The sequence below is a fragment of the Rattus norvegicus genome, chromosome 11, assembly GCF_036323735.1.
Source record: "Rattus norvegicus strain BN/NHsdMcwi chromosome 11, GRCr8, whole genome shotgun sequence".
NCBI lineage: Eukaryota > Metazoa > Chordata > Mammalia > Rodentia > Muridae > Rattus > Rattus norvegicus.
Window position 1 is genome coordinate 76834641 of NC_086029.1, and position 24318 is coordinate 76858958.

The 24318-nt window shown below is 37.8% G+C and overlaps 1 protein-coding gene across 6 annotated transcripts in view; it reads left to right on the forward strand.

Annotated features, from left to right (window-relative positions):
- The first annotated feature begins 4198 nt into the window (after nucleotides 1–4198).
- Stxbp5l (syntaxin binding protein 5L) overlaps nucleotides 4199–24318 on the forward strand; it is a 329014-nt gene continuing 308894 nt past the window's right edge. For 4 of the 6 annotated variants that reach the window (XM_063270382.1, XM_063270385.1, XM_063270384.1 and 1 more), the window contains exons 1-2: nucleotides 4199–4371; nucleotides 5456–5649. In XM_063270382.1, coding sequence (XP_063126452.1) covers nucleotides 5464–5649 — 186 coding nt within the window. In that variant the 5' untranslated portion in view covers nucleotides 4199–4371; nucleotides 5456–5463. 6 annotated transcript variants of the gene reach the window in all.

The following is a 24318-nucleotide window of genomic DNA, read 5'->3' on the forward strand; positions in this document are numbered from 1 at the left end:
AGCTGTATCCCTCCACCCAAATTCATACATTGAAGCCCCAACCAAACCTCAGGAAGCAATTTCCTGTGGAGTTGTTGCCTTTAAAGATTCAATTCAAACAAGGCCAATAAGATGGCCTCTACTATAGTCTGATAGGTATCATAGGATGAGGGAATCTAGACACAGATAAAAGACCAAGCAAGACCACTGAGAGAAGGGAACTATGTGCCAGCCAATTAGAAGTTTCAGAAGATACTCTGATAATATAATTCTAAATTCCAAAGTGGTGAGAAAATACATTTTCTTGTTTAAAATACTCATTTTGTGCTGTTTTGTTAAAATAGGTTTGGCAAACTAATCCTGTAGATTTACACTTTCCAGAAGAAGTGACTGTCCATCCCCTTTTCTAGTTTGTTTAGTCCTTTGACTAGTAACTAGGTAAGTGAGTAAGAACGTTATCTTTGAAGTTAGGCCTAGATTTGAGGACTAGATTATCTTAAGTGACCATGGGCATTTTTTTCCTGAAACTTAAGTTTTCTTATGTGTATAATGTGAAGGAGAAGAATTAACTATCTCATAGAGTTATAATGAGGAGTAAATAGATAAGATGTTTGTGGAGTTCACAGCTTTCAGGGTTTGGAAAATAGGTGATATCCACCTGGTAGGACTTTGTAGATACAATGTATCACTTACAAGTTTGCTTGTATTTCCTGCATGCATTTATCAAAGCTCAGCCAATTTGTCCAATAATCCTTTCTAGTAGAAGTGTCACATGGCTACAATTCTGTGTAATTTTGTGGTTGCTTTTTGCAGTGTAGTAGCTTTGATCAGTCTCATTGTTAGCTTGAGTCTAATGATAATTCCTTAAAGTGAGCTGTACTTCCTTTTTGACACATATTCTAAACTCCTTCCAGTTTATTTGTTTTGTTGATTTAATTATTAGATTTGTGATTTAATTATTTTGTTGCAAGTATCAATCTCAGACCACTTTTTTTTCCTGATAGCTCTTTATACTCATCACATGAGTAGGAAGAAGCCAGGGCCTAGTCAGAAACTCCATCCTGTGAAGCTATTCCTTACATTTACAGCAGAGTGATCATTACTCGATCTAGTGTTAGCATTTCCTATATTGTTTATAAGCTATATCATGTGTTCTGATCTCATTCCTGCTACCAAATGTTTATACAATAACATCCTGTTGCCTTTTAACTCAGAATGGAATGTGCATTCACAAATATTTCATTGCGATTCCTGTAGTAAGACTTTTTTTTTCTTTTTACTGTTTTCCAACATACAAGGTGCCTTCAGCCTTTTGCTGGTTTCTATCTTTGCCTATAGTCTAGTTTGTCATTATCATATTTTCTTTCCACAGGAGATTCATTCTCTCTCTCTCTCTCTCTTTCTCTCTCTCTCTCTCTCTCTCTCTCTCTCTCTCGTTACAATTATGCTAAAAATTCTACATTTATCTTGCATTCAAGTTAACCTATGCTGGATATTCACCACATATAAGTTATTGTGCTACTGTAGAGTATTGCTAATATTTGAAATAATGCCAGAGAGTCATAACTGTAATATTTCACTTTATGTTTTAATTTTATGCGCGTGTCTATTTATGAGAATAAAAGCACAGTCCTGAACAATTTAGACAAACACAGAGTCACCTTACCAGCTGTTTTTTTTTTTTTTGGTTCTTTTTTTTTTTTTTCGGAGCTGGGGACCGAACCCAGGGCCTTGCGCTTCCTAGGCAAGCGCTCTACCACTGAGCTAAATCCCCAACCCCGCTTACCAGCTGTTTTAACTTTCTAGTATTTATTGGAAACGTGTATATATTTTGACACAACATTTCTTCTACTTTTCGTACCTATTTGTCATCCCATCTGTACTGCTGTGTGCTTTATAGCTCTTTTCTTTCTTTCTTTCTTTCTTTTTTTTTTTAACTCAGCAGGTTGTTGAATTCCCTTCATGATCTCTGGAAAAAACTTAATTAATTTGTTTCATATGCTTTTCCTTTCTAGGTCTGTTTTATTTATTTCATGGAATATATTTGTGATGGTATGATGCTTGTGATGAGTGACTTTAATTTTGTTTGTAAACATTCTGTGTCTCTTTGCTGAACTGGAATATCGCCTTTCTTGTCTTTCACCAAAAGATCAGTCCTCCATATGCTGTGGACTTGTTTTCATACTTGACCCTTAAGTAGGTAGGTCGACTTTTGCTGAAGCAAAGAAAGCATTCTAAATCCATCATTCTATTCGATAATGACTAACTCACCAAACTGTTTCCTTTCAAAGAAAAGCTAGACATTAAAAAGAGGAAGCTCTCATTGACACCTGTGTTTGGAAATAAACAATGGACCAAAAAGAAGACAAAAAGACGAGAGGAGACAGCTAAAGACAGATATATGTTGTTAGGTATTTAATATAGAATTTAGAAGCGTTTCAAGATCCAGTTTATAACAGACATGGAATTTGTTTCATTCTTATTTTTTCACCCCTCCCAAGCACGATAAGTTGGATATCATCTCATAAGTCTTTATCCTGTAGCCATTAACTAACCCATTGTGTAAAACCCTCTGAATACCCTTAAAAGAGAAATATTGTGCCAGGCAATAAATTAACTAGGCATACAAAATTCTACTCCTTAATGGTGATTAAGAAAATCATATCTGGTTTTGACAGTGAAAGTCAAAGAACCAATACAAGTGCTAAGGAATAAAACATTCAAAGTGCGAGTGTGACTACCGAGCCGAGTTTCTGAAAATCTGAGCGCTATTGGATCACCATGGTGCCTATGCTGTTTGCCTGAGTAATTCATACAGCATTCAAACCTTCCCTTTCCTTCCTCTCCTCTCCTCTGAGAGAGAAAGGGGTGGGTCTGGAAGTGTCCCATACCTAAGATGTAAGACGATAAGTATCGGGATGATTACTAATGATCCCTGTTGTTCTGATTCAAGTGTGCAGTTAATTATGGATCCTAGCCGTTTAACAGCAGCCAGTCAGGGCTCAGAACTACATCTTCCCACAGGGGTGCCATGTTTCTTTTTCCTGTATGGAACAGAGTATTTTCCAAAACGATCCAAATGAGAAAAAGCTTAAAATGCATCTTGTCATGATTTGTGAGAAGTGTTTCCTCAAAATTTCAATTTGTCTATGTAAAGAAGGGGGATGCTGGTCTATTTCATAGGCTGTGTAAAGTGGGCAAATCATTTCTTTAAGATTTGGAAACCAGGGGTTTGCAAACCCATAGGAAGAACAACAATATCAACCAACCAGACCCCATCAGAGCTCCCAGGGACTAAACCACCAACCAATGAGTATCATGGAGGGACCCATAACTCCGCCACATATGAACCGAGAATGGCATTATCCAGCATCAATAGGAGGAAAGCCAAGCCCTTGATCCTGTGAAGGCTCTTTCCCCCAATGTAGGGGAATGCCAGGGCATTGAGGTGGGAGTTGGTTGGTGAGAGTGGGAGCATCCTCATATGGGAGAGGGGGGGGGGGAAGGGGATAGCATTTGAAATGTATATACATAAAATATTCAAGAAAAATAAAATAAAAAAGAAAGATTTGGAAGCAAGCATTCCAACGAAAACCAATTCATTTTGGTATAGATGACCTAGTGGAGAGGGCTAACAGTTTGTAGGGATTATTTACAAATCTACGTTCAATGCAGATAGCAGGGCAGCGAGATAGCAGGGCAGCGAGATAGCAGAGAGGAGAGCCCATTAGATGCACCTGGCCCTGGCGAGCAGAAATAAATTCAGGGAGAGCAGGGGAAGGCTGCAAAAAGAGCCCGGTCCACAATAAGGTCCTGAGCAAGACCCAAGGTAACCCTTCTCCAGCCTCGGACTCCCAGAGCGCAAGTTCTCAAGCTTGCAAGCATTCTATTGATTCACACTTGCGTCCTTCAACAGGTAGCACCAATTACAGCCCCCAAAGCACGGCGCCACCGCATACTGGCTAGTATGCCTGTCAATCAAATATATCACCTACTTTTCCAAATGATCCCCTCCTCCTGTCACTGGCTTTTCCTCTGACCTATCCCCAAACTTCTTTCCTGCCTGGAATCCTTAGGACTCAGGTCAGTGGAGCTTGTGATTGGCGAGAGGATGTCCCGCCCCCTGGCGCCCAGAGTGCCCCGCCCCAGGCGCGAGAGTCTGGGAGGGAGGAGAGTGCGGGCTGTCTGGGGCGGGGCCTACCTCCCACGGCGGAGGCGGAGCCTAAGACAGACCCGCCCTCCCGGTTAGGACCTCGGAGAGCGCCAGGCACCAGCACCAGAGGGACCCGAGAAGCGGCCGGATCCGGGCTGGACCTTCGCCCGCCAGCGAGCCTGCAGCCTCCGCGCCCTCCGCCTCACCGGCCGGCCGGCGGCTAGTGGCGTCTGAGGAAGGTGCTAAGTCTGGGGTCTCCAGGGACACCCGTGCCGTCCCATCGCGTCTTGCCCTCACACCTGTGCGCACGCTTGTGTGTGTGTGTGTGTGTGTGTGTGTGTGTGTGTGTGTGTGTGTGTGTGCCTGTGGAAGAGGGAGAGCGCGCCCGCGCAGCTGTCTGAGGTGCGTGTGGCTTGCCCGGCTAGCCCGCGGTGGTAGCCCCGGCGCCCTGCTCGCCCCGGAGGGAGCGAGAGAGCCAGCTCTGCGCGCCCCGCAGGCTGAGGCGGGACTCGGGCCGCAGGCGTCACCGCCGCCTCACATCCCCCGAAGAGCCTCTGCTGTGCAGAGGGGGAGCCGGGCGGGGAGGGGACACGGGAGACCAGAGGCGGGAGAGGGGACGAAGAGAGGAGCCGGGGACAGGTGGAGGCAGGCGGTCCCTGCTCGCCCCTCCCGTCGGCTGTGGCCGTGAGTCACCACAGATGTTTTGGGGTCTAGGTTTTTTGGGAATACGGGATGGAAAAAGCCATATTTTTTTTCCTATCCCCTAGTCTCTATCGAGAAAGAGGGAGCTTTGAAGATGATAGGAGTGTGTGTGTGGGGAGCCCCAAACATGGTGGCAGAGTAAATACTGGTTCCCCCACAACATTGCTTTTTCTGATGATAAAAATTTATGAGATGACCCTTAAGAAGGAAAGCCCTCCCCCTTGAGAGGAGTCCATAGGGTCTTGGTCTGTTGGACTCTGGTTTGATTGTATAATAATGATGATATAATGCTAATGACGATGATGACACTGCCTTTTATTTTTACCCCAGTGCTGATAAAGCATGGCTACAGCTGGGATAAAGCCCTTGAAATCTGGATGTGTGAGGAAGGAATACTGTTGCTTTTGGAGTTGTGTCCCCTTTATTTTATAAAGATATCTCTTTTAAAGTTAAAATCTGAGGACATGAAGCTTGAGCCCCTCTCTCCCCTCGATTACATCCCATGCTCATAAAATGGGAGACTAGCTACTCCTGCCTTGACTAGAGAAAAGATGAAGGCTTTTGCCCCGGTAAAATTCCATGTTTGTCACCACGTCTCTTTTCCTTTTAATTTTTTGACAGTGTTTAAAATGAAGAAGTTTAATTTCCGAAAAGTTTTGGATGGCTTAACTGCCTCTTCCCCCGGCAGTGGTAGCAGCAGCGGCAGTAATAGTGGTGGGGCTGGAAGTGGCTCCGTCCATCCTGGAGGGACTGCAGGGGTTCTGAGAGAGGGGATCCAGGAAAGCCTCATCTCCGAGTGTTTCCAGATTTGCAAGGTAAGTTTTGAATTGGCTTTAGGGCCTGCTCTGTTTCTACTTTACTGTTATGAGGAAACACACACACACACACACACACACACACACACACACACACACACACACACACACGTGCATATATTCAGGGCTGGAAATTGATGAGACGCCAGTATCCAAGAGCCTAGTACTAGGTCAATTTGTGAATAAAAAACACTTTAGACATCAACTTTGGCATCAGTTTTTAAGCAACAATGGTAGTTTAAAGGAAGGAAAACACACACACACACACACACACACACACACACACACACACACACACACACACACAAAGTAGTATTTCCAAGACGTCAAAACCCAATAAGTAGACAAAATATATCTGTGTATAAGTAGTAATGACAATCATTTAGCCTTCTGGGTTTTCACCCTGAGAAACTGTTATTCTTTTTCTCTGTCCTGTGTAAAATGAATAAAGCCTCTCAACATGTTGCTAGGATTAAATAGATAATAGATTAATGTGTCCAATGACAGTATTCTCAATTCTAGATATTAAAAAAAGGGATCCTAGACCCTTGATAAGCAAATCCTGTGGGCTCAATGCTTGTGAGAACTCAGGATACTCAAAAAACAAAACAAAAACAAAACAAAAACAAAAACAAAACAAAAAACAAAACCTCAAACAAACAAAATAACTAGTGTTCTGATTCAGAGGGAAAATATTTTAGGCTATTGTACTTTGATTTTGAGTTTCTAATAAACAAGCCGAGAAAGAAAATGAGAAATAATAAAAAATGTAACATTCCTACATAAAGATATTATAGTATTGCTTTATGAGATGGTATATTTTCTTTATTGCTCTTTTTGAGTGTTGCCTTTCAGTGTAATTTTAACATGACTTACATGAGAAAAAAAACCCCTTTAAGTCATTTTCGAATGATACAAGTGAATATAGTTTTATAAATGTGACTGAATACATCCTAAGGATACATCAAGAGAAAGATCAGGTTAAGTTACAGTAATCTCAGCTCTTCCTAGAAAGTTTATTATAAAAACATCACATCTATAGCTATTGGTTTACTTAAGGCCCAAGTTTATTTAGAATTAATAAATAGGCTTAATCAATTGTGTGAAATTTGAATATGCTATGAAGTGATAGATATTATATCAGTTATGGAAGAACTTAATAGCGGTCCTGACACACATATGTGAAAGAGCCCTGGAAACCAAATTTGAATTGCTGTACAGGAAAGTCATATCTTGATCCTCCCCCTTTTTTTTCCTATTTCCTTTCCCACGTTCTGAAAAAAAAATTCTAATGCCCTCAGCTAATGCATGTGAGAGTGATACGTAAGAATTTTGCTTGAGATAAAATTAGTATAGAGCAGGTAGACTGTAGAACAAGATGGATGTTGGACAGCTGAGGCTGTTAAGCTAGGAGAGAAAATGTTAAATAAAATAAACTCGGAGGTATGTGTCAATGCAGGGAATAAAGGGCAGCACACGGTCACCTACCTCCAAGTTTGTCAAGAAAGGAGTGGTCATGACAAGTGGCAGAAGTTAAGTATGGTCTATGGCAAATACAGACGGCATGGTGAAGAGAACACTGGCCCAGGAATCAGATTTTGCCAGCCATACTATCATGGGCAAGATAGTGTTTTTCTTCCTGGAACCTTGATTCCTGCCTCTGTAGTGTGGGAATAAATATTTTTGTTTTCCTTATATGAAAGAAAACTTATTAGGATCTGAGAAGACAATAGGGGTGAAGAGAGTACACAGGTTGAAAGGGGTGATAAAGTATTTATATTGTTCCGGTTGAAAAAAAAATACCTTGTTTGTTGTAGCACAAATATAGCCATTATAACATATTTTGTATTTAGGGTAATAAGTTTCAAAGAAAAGATGAAGCTAGACAGCCATATTAACTATGCAGTAATAGTACCGAAGTCACGCCAAATATGGAAATCACAGTAGTATATTTGACTAGGACTAGAGCTAATTTGAAAAGTGATTATGTAACTATATTATAGGTAGCGTAGTCCATAATGGATGTATAAAACGGACTAAGTGAAATGCAGAATTAGAGCTGTTTTGAGGACTTCGTTCAGGCTCGCTGAGGAAATGTGCAAAGAAGATTCTATTGTGAATGGTTAGAGGTCGGCCCCTTCTGGGCACTTATCTCTTCATTGTGGCTAAAACTGAAGTGTGAATCCAGATCCTGTTCTCCACCCAGCCTCCCTCTCCTATCTGAACACTCAGGTCCTGTTTGCCTCGCAGTTCTGAGTTTTATGCCATTTCCCATCCCCGGTTCTTGCTCATTGCATCCTATTTTCTAGGTTTGTATCTTGAAAATGCATTCAGATCTCCTCACTTCTCATTTTACCTTATTATACTTCATCTTGTTGTAATAATGCGATTACCCAAAATGCAATACGATTTGCCTGGGACAGATTCTATGTCAGTTTCCATAGAACAGTAGTTCTCTAGAAGCACAAGTCTTTTGTTATACTCTAGTAAAATCAATTAAAGCAAATGCATGTGATGTGTTATTGGCTTAAGTTTGTTTGATGAATTATAACAAGTTATACTGCCAATCAATACTTTATTTTGTATTTTGTGTTTTTGTGTAATACTCTTTATAGGCAGGTATTAGGGTATTTGATGATCATAAGAAATGTAAATCTAAATTCTTTATAATGAGTGGGAAATGTTCAGGAGCAGAGAGACAGGCTAAAGCATCAGCCTACTGTACTCTCTTTTAGGTTCAGCATGTCCCCTTGAGTGCTAGCTTCCTCAGGTATATGCCACACACACCAACTGCCCTTCTTGAATCTGAATTTTGTGACACTCATCTTGAAAACACTGCTTTATACACTACATCTGGATCTTTTAGTCTTGATTTTTCATATAGTTCTCTTCAGAAAGGTGTCCTGTTTACCTTCCTAACTCTATTTCCTCGGTCCCCTTGGCATACTGTCCTGCTCCAAACCATCACATTGTCATAGATGTAAAGCTTTCTATTCTGTGACTTCATTTAGAGCAATGATCCCACCACCTTTAATATGTACAGTGGGAGAACTCTCAGTTAGCCTTTACCACATAATTTAATGACGACCTCTGTGAGACCAGTTCTGACCACTGCCTGCCTCTGCTCACTTTGTCTTTGAAAATGTTTCTGCCTTTATAGTGTAAACTCTCTGAAAAGTAACTGTGTTGTTTTGCTTTTATATCTCAGTTGCTTGAGTGTCCACTACTAACAGACTAGTGGTTCTCAATGAGTTAGTTCTTGCCTCATCCCAGTGTTAGAGACTCGAAATATCCAAATATAAAGCCCAGGGATTGGCATTGAAAAAAAGGCCTACAAGAGATTCTTAGGTACAGTTAATATTGAGAACTAGACATTGGTATGCTTTATGACAGGAAAAAGCATTATATACATCATAGGTTATTTAACTGAAAACAGGTTAAGATAAAATTACTATCAATAATTACATATTAAAACAATTCTTATTTTATGTGTGTGGGTATTTTGCACCTATGTATATCTATGCACTACTTGTGTGCTTCGTGTCCATGGAGGCCAGGAGAAGGCACTGGACTCCCAGGAACTGAGGTTACAGATGGTTATGAGCCACCATGTAGGTGCTGGGTATCCAACTGGATTCTCTAGAACAATCAGTGCTTCTGCCTCCCAGGCATCTCTGCAGCCCAAAGATTTATTTTATGTGCATACATGTGTATCTCCATGTATGTTTGTGTATGTGTTTGTGTGTATGTTTGTGTGTGTGTGTTTGTGTATGTGTTTGTGTGTGTATATGTTTGTGTGTGTGTTTGTGTGTATGTGTGTGTGTTTGTGTGTATGTGTGTGTGTTTGTGTGTGTACATTTGTTTGTGTGTGTTTGTGAGTGTGTTTGTGTGTGTGTTTGTGTATGTGTATGTGTATGTTTGTGTGTGTGTGTTTGTGTGTGTATGTTTGTGTGTATGTGTATGTTTGTGTGTGTGTTTGTGTGTGTATGTGTATATGTTTGTGTGTGTGTTTGTGTGTGTATGTGTGTTTGTGTGTGTGTGTGAGTGTGTGTGTGAGAGTGTGTGTGAGTGTGTGTATGTGTGTGTGTGTGTGTGTGTGTGTGTGTGTGTGTGTGTGTATCTGCAGAGGCCAGAGGCATTGGATCCACTGGAACTGGAAGTATAGAAGGCTGTGAAGCATCTGCATAGGCTCTGGCAAACTCAGGTCCTCCAGAAGCACAAATTTTGCTCTATTTTTTTCACTGAATATATACATAGTATTAAACATTTTAATTTATTTGAAAAACATATAAATGTGTACTATGTTGCAAATCACTTGATGAATAACAAATACAGTTTTAGTTACTAAGTATTGGTTCTCTGGTTAGAATTCTGTAAATTCTGGGTGGATAATCCGTGGTCTGTTCCAAATTCATTTGCACAATGCTTAGTTTTCATTTTAAGTGATGTAACATGCTTATGAAGGAAGCTTAGTATGTAACTCATATATTTATATATTAAATATTTTCTATATAATATTTTTTATCCTAAACTTAATGAATCCACATTTCAATTTGATATTTTTACCGGAAAGCAATTTACTAGATTTTAGTATTTAATGAGCCGTTAATTTCTACGTGTATATTTTACAATGAAATGGAGTTTTTTCTAGTCTAGCAGGTTGATTAAGTTTAAATTACTTCGAGAACTTCAGTTATAAAGTATTCTACTGGACTTTCATAATAGCCATCTAATGAAGGCATAGGAATAGATATTTAAATTCTATTGGAAGAACATAAGAGGTCAGAGAATTTAAATCCCAATGTTTCCCAATATAGCTAATAATTTTAACACCATTTTTTAAAGTTCTTACAACCATATTCTTTTTGCTTTTTTTAATTTAATGAAAAGCCAATATGACAAATTTCTAAGGAATCTGGAGACTTTGAAATAGCTAGTTCCTTAATTCTTCATTCAAAATACACTAAATATATGATCACATCTCTTCCTATTTTGCTTCCTAGATCAAAGCCCCCAAAATTTCCTGTGTGGGCCGCTACTATATAGCTTTCTGTGTTCTCTCCAATTTCACTCAGGCCTCCTTATAATCTTGTTTTTTTAACTGGTAGAAGAAACCTTGTATAACTTAAATCATATGCCATTTGTATTCAAATTCTCCAAATGACTTTCCATTTCTCTTAAATATAAAATAATCAGGTCAGGCATGGTGGTGCACATCTTTAATCCCAGCCCTTGGCGGGTAGAGACAGGAAGATCTCTGAGTTCCAGACCAGTCAGATATAGACAATGAGACCCTGTCTCAGGAAATAAGAAAAACAAACTTAAAGTTCTACTCTAGCTTCTAAAGCTTCAGATCATCTGCCTCTTGATGGCACTATTTTGGACTGTTATAATTATTATACTCTATCACCAACATTGTCCTTCTTGCTGGTTCTCAAGCATGATTTCTTCTATGAGGCTTTTACATTCATTCTTTACTTAGAATAGCCTGCTCTCTACCCCATCCTAGATTCCTAGACAGGTGCTCCCTTTGCCTTATCGGTTTCCTTTATACCTCTCTCTGTTGAGTCGGCTACCATTTCAGAGAGGGCCTCATTGACCAATGCTCCCTCACTCTCTACCAGTATCAGGATAACTTTGTCTGGGTAATTATTAAAACAACTTGTTAGTAAAGTGTGTGTGTGTGTGTGTGTGTGTGTGTGTGTGTGTGTGTGTGTGTGTGTGCTGTTTGCCTCTCTCTTTACAATATAAACTCTATGGAGGCAGCCATTTATTTTTTTAATATATTTATCGGTTGTATACAGAAGAGCATTTTCCATGTAAAGTGTAGTCAAATCCTTACTGAATAAGTGAGTGACGAAATCAGAGCAGGAAAATATTGCTAGCATATTCATAACAAAGTAGATGTTAGTTTGAACAGTTTCTTGGAAAAATACTTTTTACGAGATAAACTTTGTTACAGAAAGAAAAGGAAATCATTGAAAGAAGGGTTCTATGTTATGGATGTGAAATATAATTTTTAAAAATAGTGGGAGATTATAAAGTAAATTTGTTTTAGGTTTTATCGTAAAGAGTATTAAGACCATTTTTGTTTCCAAATAACCAGAGAAATGGTTCAAAGTGTTAGGTTGACAATTACAAGCACATGAGATGTTTTATGTCTAATTCTAAAAACTGACAAAAATAGATGACCACTAACAGATGTCATAATCATTAAAGTTTTGAGTAAGCTCTTAAATTGGTTAATTCACTGTTTATATTATAAAGCTTTTAAATAAATGATCATGATGTTAGAGCTAACATATAGGTAACTAGTGTAATTTCTGATCTATCAACGTGATCCTCATACTAGATAAGACAGAAGAATTTTTCCAAGCAAGAAAATAGACATAAAATCAGAAATACATACACAGACTACAGTGAGTTGGGAATTTTAGAACCCTGAAGAGAGGGAGGATTCAGACCTGGAAATGTGCCTTCACTATCACTCTCTCAAGATATTCAAAGTCTCTTCATCTCCCAGCTTCATGGTTTCTCACCTCCGTGGTTATATAACTGAGATTGACACAAAGACATGGCCATAGCTTCACATTTCTGTAGTCTTTATACATGAAATCGCCAGTAAAATGCTTTTCCTGAAAAGTACTGATTCACCTTTACAGCTATAAACTGGTAGAATAAAAGTTAGGATCATTTACTATTGATTCAGCTACAGCATCTGACAGTGGCTTCATGCTTGTGTCACTAAAGATGACAGTAGAAGAGAGATAGCCCTGTAAACATTCATACAATACAATGAAATACAATTCATACAATGTATATGTATATTATGCTTAGGAATATATATATACACATGTGTGTATGTGTGTGCATAGATATGTAAATATACAAAATTAATAAGTATATATGTTTTTATACAGATATGTATATGTATATATACAAAATTAATGAAGGATGATGCCATAAATTTGGAAAAAGAGCAAGGAGGGATATATAGGAGAGTTTGGAGGTAGGAAAGGGAAGGGGGATGACACGATTATACTATAATCCCTCAGAATAGAAGAAATAATAAAAAATAATGCTGATGGGGGAAAATCAGCTATAATCAGAACTAAGATGTTAAGAGTCTGGAAACCAAAATAAAATCCAGTTTTGAAAAGTAACCAAAGCCAGATTGCTCTAGATCCTAGAGGCTCTATTTTGAGAGCATAAGAGTGAAGGGATTATAGATGTAGGAAGTATGTTTATAAGTCATCATAGAGTAAGTGTTCACAAACGATCCTTCAGTGCTCATATATTATTAACAAATAAAATTACTGAACTCATTTAAAATGGCATTTGTGATGTTCCTAAAGAAAAAAGTGTTGTCAATAGTGTTTAGCTTATATCTTTAGAAGAATTAATTTAAAATATTATGTAAGTAATCGACATACTTACCTATAGGATTATTTACTAGTACTTAAGTGAAATTCCTATTTCTTAAAATCTTGCATATTTTTCTATATATCCTTCTGGCTTCACTTGAAGATGTGATTGCAAAAAAAAAAAACAACAAAAAACAAAAAGCAACAACAAAAAATCCATAGTATTAAATTTATTTACTCTCAGTACTATAGTGATTGTATTGATTTGCTAAGTTATAGTTGTGTAAAAGCATTTGCACAGTTGTTTAATAACCATACTCAGGTGTGGAAGCATATGCTTGTTGTAATCACAGCACTTCTGAGGTTGTTTCAGGAGGATCACAAGTTCAAGACCAGTCTGACTATATGGTGAAACCATGAGACTCCCAATCAATTAAATAAACACACAAATTGGGATTGGGGAGATGGATCACTGGTTAAGAGCACTGGTTCCTAGTCCAGAAGAGCCAGGTTCAATCCCTGGTACTCACAAGGCAGCTTACAACTGTACTGTCTGTAATTCCAGTTCTATGGGTTCAGATGCTTTCATACAGACATGCATACAGGCAAAACACCAATGCACAAAAAATATAAATAGATAAGTCATTAAAAATGAAACAAATAAAAGGATGCATAACATCTCTAAATAACATTGACTCTATCCAATAAAATTATGATATAGTTTCCTTTGTTAAAGTCTTTAAATTTAGATTTTTTTCTAATAAGAGAACATTGAAAAGTTTATCCCTACATTTCAAAATGTTTTTGCAAGAATTCTTAATCTGTAATGATACTTTTTTTAATTTGAAAGGGGATAATGTTTCTTAATTTATTTTTTCATGCCTGAAGGGCCAATCTTTCAAAATGTGTAAAATACTAGTATTTTAGAAGTATTTACTAAGCATGTTGTAGAATTATTCCTAAGTTTTTAGGTAATGCTGAGTGATTAACTTTTTGATGACTAAAGACAGAAATTACATTTAAAGGATTTATAGAAGTTGATTGTAAACAATAAAATATAAAATTTTAAAAAGCATACTGTAGACCCACTGTGATAATTAGGAAGACAGGTTATTAAATGAGAGATGAATGATTGCTTAAGGGATGGAGTGAGAAGGCATTTTGACATCTTACCATTGGAAGGGAGACATTACTTCTAAATACACTTTTAAAGATGATAATGATATGTACTAGTCTCAGCTAGTCAACTAAATGTGGGAATGTTTGTTTGTTTGTTTGTTTTCTTAGGGAGTTGATTCCCTAGCAAAAGTTACCTTGAGTACTGTCTGGAAAGGGGAGTATGGTTTCAGTTCCTTTGAAGGGACTGGATTGTCAGCTGCTACTGATAGTTCATTGTATTACACCATGAAAGGTAGCTGACTTTTGAGATTGCCCTCTAAATGCAGCGATGTGGTTGAAGGAGTTAGAGAAGTCTTAAGTCTACCTGAGCAGTTCTATTGTTCAGTGATGCTCCTATGGAGGAGCTTCTGTTGAGTGGGCTAGAAAACAGAAAAATGTTACAGTTTTTCAAAGCAAGTTTGAGGACATCTGCTCATGTCAGTTCGCCTGTTAGTCTGATTCTGACTTTACATTTCCCACCTTCTCAGATATTTGCCCACTGCAAACATCTCCCCGAACTCAGCATGACTTCTTAAATTACGGCACTACTCAGAATTCTCAAATGTTTTCTGCCTCTCAGATTAATGGTCAGGATTTGAGTCAACTCACAACAAGCATATGAGATTGAACACTAAGTAAGCCAATCCACTTTCTTGACAGCAAACTAATTTCATTGCCTTTTTGGGGAAAAGCGTCAGATTTCTAATGCCACTGGCATAACAACAAAATATATAAAAAATTATGATTTTCTCTAACAATTCTCACTTTATTCAGTATTAGATGTTTCCAGAACTGTCATTAGAAAATGTAGTTTTATTTACAATGAATATATATATATATATATATATATATATGTTCGTAACAAGATGTTAATTTCATGCCAAGTAAATTAAAGTAGGATGATATTTTATATTTATATTCAATGATATTAACCTTCTAATATAAAATATGTTACTAGAAGGGGATAGAATTAGATTCAGTTTCAAAACTCTTAAGTGAGACAGTAGAAAGTGTGAAAAGGACACTAAAACCATAGGGCACTTCAAGTTATAGATCCAGGGAATAACACATTGGTTCAAGTCGGCTTTGATTCTTAGATTTCTTCCAAGTTGTAGCCTAAGACTCCGTTAACAGGGTAGATGACCTTGAACTGAACTGGGAGGCATTACAGGATGACCAGAGCACAGATGAGGAATATACTTGACCTATGGAGTTCTATACAAATAATATGTCCACTATGCCCATCATATACTTATTCAAAAGGTTCCTTATATTGCTTTTCTGCTATCCTGTGGCAATTTTTTTGAATCTTTGTGTTTTCTGTCTTAACTAAAATTGCTCCAACATTTGGGATAACAGTCAGTGTTTCTGTGCTTTGTAATAGCTATGCAGCTTAATTTGGTGACATCATTTATGTATTTATAAACTTAAAATTGTTTTAATTAAAGTTTTTAGATATAATATCTTTTGATTATATTATTACCCTTCCTTCAATTCCTCCCAAATCATCCTTAGCTCCCTAACCAACCAACTTTATATTTTCCCTCTCTCTAAAACGAGAGAGCAAAAAGCAAACAAAAAATGAAAACCAAAACAAAACAAAAAAAGAGTCAGAGAAAAAAAAACCAGAACAAAATGAACCTTCCTAGCAAACAAGCAAACAAACAAATAAACATTACGTCCTTTTTTTTTTGCCAGCTACTCCTGGGTATAGGGCCTGCCCTGGAGTGTGGTTGACACACCCAGTGACACTCCTTTGGAGGTAACAGATTTTCCCTTTCCCTGCAGGTTCTGACTGTAAATAGCTTCTTGGGCAGGAAGGGGAATTTGTGTTTGCTTCATTGTGTTTGGTTTGGACCTTGTGCTGACACAGCTTATGAATTCATCTGGGCATCAGTCCATCAGTCTTGGTTCTGTCTGTTCCCTCGGAGGCATTCACCACCTCTGACCCTTGACAATCTTTCTGCTACATGCCCTGCCCAGATGCCTGAGCCTTGAGGAGAGAGGTTAGGTAAAGATATCCCATTTGAGACTGAGTGTCTCTTCAAACGTTGTCTGGTTGCGGGTCTCTAGAGGTGCTAATTCCCAACTACAGAAAGAAGCTTTTCTAATGAGAGTTGAACACTCACAAGTCTCTGAGATTTTTGTTTGATGTTCTGAGTTATTAATTTTCAAATTTAGTTTCAATTTAGGTTTTCTTTAGTGATTCTATTTGTCGTTGTTAAATTCTGCTGTCAAATCTTGAATTGTTTTTGTTATTTCATTCAACTGTTTGTATCCTCATAGTCTTCATTAAGGCATCTATTTATATCCTCCTTAAGTTCCTGGGACATACTCAAAATTGTTATTTGAAGTCCTTGTCTTATGTTTCAGCAAAATTGCTTTTGTCAAGGCCTATTGCAAAGAGGCTGCTGGCTTCTAGAGGAGGCATATTATCTTGGTGGTTATGTTTCTGTGTTTGCACGGAGTTCTAAGCATCTGGAATTATAATATTTGAAGAGTTTCTTTGTATAGATACCTGGTTTCATCTTTGTTGGGTGGGTACGCCTTTCTTTGTTTGCTTTTGTGCACTCTGAGTCCTAGGCAATTGTGGTAGCTGTGGGATCCCTGGTAGAGAGTGATTCTGAGTCAGTGGGAAGGTGACATCATTTATTATGTAAGCAGCATAGGTTTATGTCTCACTCTATACCAAACACGTTAAAAATAAAATTTCATATGACAATGTATTTTCTTTCTCTAGGTATTCTGGCTAGAATGCCCACTTCCTGCTTCTAAATTGCTTTTCCCTTTATCATTGCTCCCCCCCTCTCTCTCCCTCTCTTTCTTCTTCCCCCTCCCTCCCTCTCTCCTTCCCTCTTTCTCTGCATACAGAGTAATAGGTCTCCCTGTTACTATTTCACATTTGCATATAACAGTGATTCTCAACCTTCCTATTGCTCAACCCTTTAATTCAGTTCCTAAGGTTGTGGTGACCCCAACCATAAAATTATTTTCATTGCTACTTCATACCTATAATTTTGCTACTGTTATGAATTGTGATGTGGAGATAAAGGTCGTGCTCCTCAGGTTGAGAACCACTGGCATATACCATTTTGATCTTACTTATCACTTTACAGTCCTTTCCCTTCCTTACCTCAACACATTTTGTCTCCTTAATAGTCCCCTTCTACTTTAATGTCATCTCTTTTTTACTCTGCATGAAAGAAAAAGGAAATAATTTTTGTTTATGTGCCCTTTAATTACATTCATCTTCCTATAATCAATGTGTTTAGATCCTTTATTGATTCATAATATTTCACTCTGTGTTTATACCACATCTTATTTAACCATTAGCTTATTGATAGGCATCCCATAATTTGACTGTTATACATAATGCCCAATAAACATAGATAAGCAGATATTTACATTGTATGCTGGTTTTTTATTCCTTTGGGTATAGATGAAGGAGTGGTACAGCTATATTGTATGGCATAGGTCCATTTTTAGTTTTTTGAGGAACTTCGATGTTGATTCCATAGTAGCTAAACTAATTTACAACACTACAGTGTATAAGAGTTCTTTTCTCCCATATCTTTATCAACACATTTGGGGTTTTTTTTGTCTTTTTAGTTGATTTTTTTAAGGTTAGTGCACAGAATAATGGACTTCATATATATATATATATGTGTGTGTGTGTGTGTGACATATATGTGTATATGTACATCATATAGATATATGTATTTATATACACATACATACAAATATATCACATATATATGAGGAGGCACATTACTTTGTACACTAACCTTAAAAATTGTGTGTGTGTGTGTGTGTGTGTGTGTGTGCGCGTGAGTGTCATTTCTTGTGTCCGTAATAATAGCCAATCTGATTGGGGTGAGCTGAAATCCCAGTGTAGTTTTGATTTGCATTTTCCTAATAGTAAAAGATAGTGAGCATTTTCATATTGTGGTTGGTCATTTTTACTTTTTTGACAAGAGTCTGTGGATTGCTTGTTTTGTTGATGGTCCTTGTGCTAAAGCCATGGCCTCATAATGCTGGGTAAGCACTCTCTTATGCATCAACATCCCAGCTGCACTCGTTTCTTGGGCGTTTTCTGAATTCTTTATGCAATCTGGCTATTAATCTTCTGTCAAAAGAATAGCTGGCAAAGATTTTTCTCTCTGTTTTGGAGGTTGTCTTTGTTTCCTTTGCTGTGTAAGACCTTTCAGAGTTGATACAATCTATTCGTTGATCCGGGCTATTATTTCCTGAGCTAATGGAATCTTATTCAGTAAGTTGCTTGCCATTGCTGCTCCTCAAAGTGTCTCCTTCATGTTTCTCTCTAGTATTTTAAAGTTTCAGACACTATTTCTCTTCCCCACTCTGAGTTGCTTTTGTATAAGGGTCTTTTATGAGGCACATGAATTGAGCCAACTTTTTTTCTTTTTTCGTTTTTTTAGAATAGGTTTGAGAGACAAGCACCCCTGTATAAACCATTTCATATTTTTGTAATTAACAACTCACGCCATATGTGAATATTTATTTCCCATTTGTTATGAAATTTCCTATTTACTTTAAAAATGGATCGAGTTATGTGCTGCTTCCCTTTTCTCCTCTCCCTCTGTGCTTCTGCTCCTTTTGAAGCATCTTATAATTTATTTGCACCCTTCTCTGTGTCCTTTGGTCACCTTGATTTTCATGTATATTCTCTTGCCTAAGATTATTTTATCCTAAAATGAGAGAACTTAAAAGATATCTAAAATCTTTTTTTGCCATAATTTGACTCCCTTAAGTGAGTCTAATATTTTTATTGAGATCATTAACACAGAAAATAATTCTTTGATTCACAGTTTCTGTTTCATGTAATAACCTGCTTTTGGAAGGACTGAAAACTGCTTAAACTTTATCTGCTCAGTGAATCATTAATGTTTTTGATTTCTGATAATGAATGCAATAACTTCTATCATCACAGAAAGCAGGATCATAGCCAGGTGGTGGCCCACGCTTTTAATCCCAGCACTTGGGCGGCAGGGACAAGTGGATGGATATCTGTGTGTTCGAGGCCAGTCTCTGCAAAGCAAGTTTCAGGACGGCCAGGGCTGTTACATAGAGAAACTCTGGAAAAACAAAACAAAACAAAACAAAAAAAACAAAACAAAACAAAAAGCAGGATCATACATTTGCTATAATTTTGTTTTTTCATTTTCCCACGCTGATTATTTTATTCTGAGGAAAAGTTATAGGCTAAAAAATTTGGAGCAAAAGATAAATAGCAAGAGAGAATGGGTGCTGAACACTAAATATTTGAGAGTTATCAGCTAAAGATAACAAAAAATAGAGGGAAATGTTTGAGGTATAATTTATTCAGTATATACTTCACAGATTTTAATACTCTGTTCATTGAATTTGACATTTCTTTATATCAGACAACATAAAATGTAGGATTTCTTAGTCTTAAATTTCCCATCATTTTATAATCACTTCCAGCTGTGCCCCTTTCCAGAAACATATGAATTGACTTTTTATCATAGTTTTATTTTGCTTTTGATTGAAATGTACATAAGTAGAATCAGACATGTAGGATATAAGTACAGGTGCCTTTCATACAATGTGGTTTAAAAATTTATCTGTGCTGTTAAAATGTACCAGTAATTTGTTCTCTTTTATTTGTGGGTAGTAGTTCATCAAAAAATTTTGAAAACTATATTTTTTATTGTTGGCATGCCCAAAATAGAAAATATATCAAGATAGAGAGAAAAATCCCAAATCATATTTCAAACACTTAAATATAGGCAAGTTATTGCATTTTAGGTACATTTTAATACTTTTTAAAAGTAATTTTTTAAATTTGAAAAGAACACTATTCAGATAAAAAATATTGCTCTACTTAGAGATTGTACTAGCAAGGGGCTCAACAGATATCAACTGTGTATAGATGAGGATAAAAAGCAGGTTTTAGATACACTGGTGTGGGAAGTTGTTTGCAGGCTGAGTAAAATTGAGGCATCCTATGTGGTTTCTTGGGGACACATCTGACTTTTATACGTATTAAAGTGTAAGTGTTGTGGTGCAGGAAGCTGCGAAGCGTGGGGAATTGGGTCGTCCCTGACTAATGTTTTATTACTTTGGGATCATTACAGAGGAGCTTGTGGTTTGAGTTCCTGGATTGGTTGTCGTAGGGATGAGCTTTGGTTTCCTCGGCTGATTGTATAGAAGTTCTGAGTCAGATTTGATTATATTTGCTCAGGCATTGTGCGTTATACAATAAGTTGTTCAACTATATTTTTCTATGCTACAAATATGTTGAAGAGACTTCCACACTCTAGTGTTCACTGTGGCATTATTCACAATGGCCAGGACAAAGCTCTCCCTCTCCTTCTCCCTTCCCCCTCTCCCTCCCCCTCTCCCTCTCCCTCTCCCTTCCCCCTCCCTTCCCCTTCCCCCTCACCCTTTCCCTCGCAGGGGGTTTTGGAGAATCTTGAGAATTTCCACTGTCCCAGACCTGTGCCATTTTCTTTACATCCAAAATTTCTATGACCTTCCCTCTCCTCAAGGAGAGGATGTTTCAATGTGAAGGAAGTTGCCATATGACAACTGATAATACACTGTACATTTGAAAAGTCTGCAAGAAAGGATTTTGAATCTTTACCAGAAAGTCTAAATAGGGAAGTAAACGCAGGCAGCCAGATTTAAATAAATACAAAGATATACTTATATTGAATTTTATCCCACTAATGCAGTTTCTGTACACTATGTGCTTTTTAGAACTAAGGAAACCAAGCCCAAAGACATAAAGATCAATGGTTATGTATTAATTATTTTGCCATTTTATGTGCTTGAGAGCGATGATTAATTTTTATTGTCAATTTGGCTGGATTTAGGATCACCTAGTAGACACAACTCAGGTGCTATATATAATGGTGTTTCCAGAGATGTCTAACCGAGGAGGGAAGACCTACTATGAAATTGGGTGGCACCATTCCATGAGCTGGCATCCTAGGCTAGCTTAAAAGAGAAAAAGAAAAAGCGAGTGGAGTATAACTTTTCATTTCTCTCTACTTCTTGGAAATGTTTTTAAAATAGCAACAAGAATAATGACTATTACAATGAATTAAGACATAGCTATACCTGTATTTTAATAAATAACTCGTGATATTTAATCCAATAAAACAAACCTTTCCCCTAACCATATCAGAATCCCGTTTTTAATGTCAGTCTTTTTTTCTTCTTTTTCTTTGCTGGAGATTGAACTCAAGGTTCCTACATGTTAGACAAGTACTCTGCCACTTGCCTACATCTTTAGCCCTTGAATGCTAATTTGTATGCAACAAATGCTTTTGCACACCTCTTTTGCCTTTAATAAGGTGTTTAATAAAGTAGTGGATGTCATCTTTATATTTAGCTATTTCGTCCTGGGATATTTGTTAATAATTTTTATAGTCTTAAAAAAGTTGTGACTTATTTTCCAAATTTAAATGGGATAGATGCCCTCATCAACAGTAAGCAAAGGCAGTCAAGTAAGCAACATTACTTTTGTGTTTTTAAATGTAAGATGTCTTGATAAAATTTTTGCTTCATGTTCTTGTCCAGAGTAGAGTTGATTGGATTTTTCAGGAGAAAAACTTTGATTGAGAAAAGTTAAGTAGAAATTTGGTTTATTTATTTTTTCATTTTTATTGGTTATTTTATTTATTTACGTTTCAAATGTTATCTGCTTTCCTAGATTCCCCTCCACAAATCCCCTTCCCCTTCCCCTTCCCATCTTCCTCTATGAGGGTGCTCCCCGACCCGCCCACCTACTCCTGCCTCAGCGCCCTAGCATTCCCCTATCCTGGGTCATCGAGCCTCCACAGGACCAAGGGGCTCCCTTCCCATTGATGCCTGACGAGGCCATTCTCGGCTACATATGCAGCTGGAGCCACGGGTCGCTCCATGTGTGCTCTTTGTTTGGTAGTTTAGTCCCTGGGAGCTCTGTGGTTGGTTGATATTGTTGTTCTTCCTATGGGGTTGCAAACCCCTTCAGCTCCTTCAGTCCTTGCCCATTGGGGTCCCCACACTCAGTCTGATGGTTGGCTGTGTGCATCCATATCTGTATCAATACGGCTCTGGCAGAGCCTCTCAGGAGACACCCATATCTGGCTCCTGTCAGCAAGTGCTGCTCGGCATCAGCAATAGTGTCTGGGTTTGGTGCCTGCCCCTTGGTGGGGCAGTCTCTGGATGGTCTTTCCTTCAGTCTCTGTATTATGAAGGATGTTGTTTGATTTTGATAAGTGGTTTAGGAACATGGCATTTGAAATGCTGTTTGAGGTAATCGAAGTGAAATGAGAAGCAGGAAAATAAGTTGAAAGTTACATTGCTTGACTTCACTGTGAAGAGTTAAAGCAGTATGCTCTTACTTTTCCTGCTTTCTGTCTTAACTTTTACAATAAATTAGAAACTTAGGTTAGTGCAATAGTCTTGGTTCTCTACGGGAACAGAACCAACAGAGTGATATATTACAAAGGGATTTATTAGCTGTAGACTGGGTAGTCTACTAATGGGTAGTCTCAGTGTGCTGGAAAGGCTAAAAAACAAGAGTTGCATGGTCTACATGGCTCGATGTCTCAGCAGTCTCAATCTAGGACGAAGACCTGATTCTGGGAGAACTTCGGGTCTTGAAAGGCTGGTGACAGAGACGAATAGCAGCTGGACAGCAAAGGGATACATGCACTCACCAGCAAGAAGCCTAGGCAAGGAAGCAAGCAACTGCTTTTCCCTCAGACCTCGCAACATCTGGGCTGCCACTAGAAGGCGCTGCCTGTTTTAGGGAGGATCCTTTCGGTTAATCTCACAAATGCTCTCATAGGCCCGCTGCCCAGAGGCATGCCCCCTTATTCATTTCAGACCCAGTCAGGTTGGCAACGAAGATTAATCATCCCACTTGGCAAAGGTAATTATTATTTGATCTTCATATTTGATTTCGAAAGAAAAATCTGAATAGTTATCTTTTCTTTGTCTCATTAACAAATGGTGGTCCAGGGCTTGGCAATCCCGATTCTCTGTATATTTGATGAAAGGGGGTAGAGCAGGATGTGAAGCCACTGTTCCAGAGGGATGTCTGTCTGTTCTCCTCTATGAGAGTCACAGAATCCTCTAATTAATTGCTTTCTTCTGAGAGTTTCCTTGGTCATGGTGTCTCTTTTCAGCAATAGAACAGTGACTAAGACTTTGTCACCCAACTTAGTGTCTTCTGTTTCTTTTGTCGTACATGGAGATGGGAGGAAGACATGAAGTATCACCTCTAGCACGGGGCAATTGACAATTTAAAGCTGCGGGGAGAGAAGAGTTAGTTGGTTTTTTTTTTTTTTTTTTTTTTTTTTTTTGTACTCCAAGTGTTTTTTAGTATCAATGATACAAGAGCTGTTATGGGTAAATGTAGATCATATTTTTCCCTTGTCTAATCTGATTTATGACCCTGAGAAGGAAACAGTTTTTTAAAGAGATGTTTAGCTTGTCTGGAATGACCTTTTGTGTACATTCTCTATTAAAGATCAGAAATACTAATATAAGCTTCTATGATCTAGGCTTACTATTTATTTAAAATTGAAGGGTGAGATAGAGTGATCTTGACTAATTTAATGCTTTTCAAAGCCCTTTCTGTTCTAATCTTAAATTCATTTGAGGCAAATCAGGACACGCTCTCATTTTAAGTTAGAGTTAAAGAATTGAAAAGCTATATAGCCTTGAAGTTATTAGTCAAACTAGGTTGTGTTTTTGTGGTTTAGTGACCTTGGACAATTGATCAACCTTTCTAAGCTTCATTTTTTTCATTCATAGTAACACCACCTATATCAGGCAATAAAAATCAATGAAAATCACAAGAGATATTCCATATGAAGTGTTCAATAAATTGTGCCTGGTACATAGCAAACATGTGGTAACATTAGTCTTGGGGGTAATGATTATGAAGAAAACTATTGTGTTTCCTAATGTAATAGTTCTTTGTGACTGGCAACAAACAGGCTGAGGACATGGGATGTGTATGTCTTCTTTGATAGAATACAGAAGTTATTTTTCTGTAAGTATAACCTATTTGTAGCAAAGGTTCAAAATGTCCTTTCTCCTATTATTGAAGATTTGAAGAAAATAAGTGAGTCAGGTGTAGTGGCACATGCTTTTAATCCAAGCA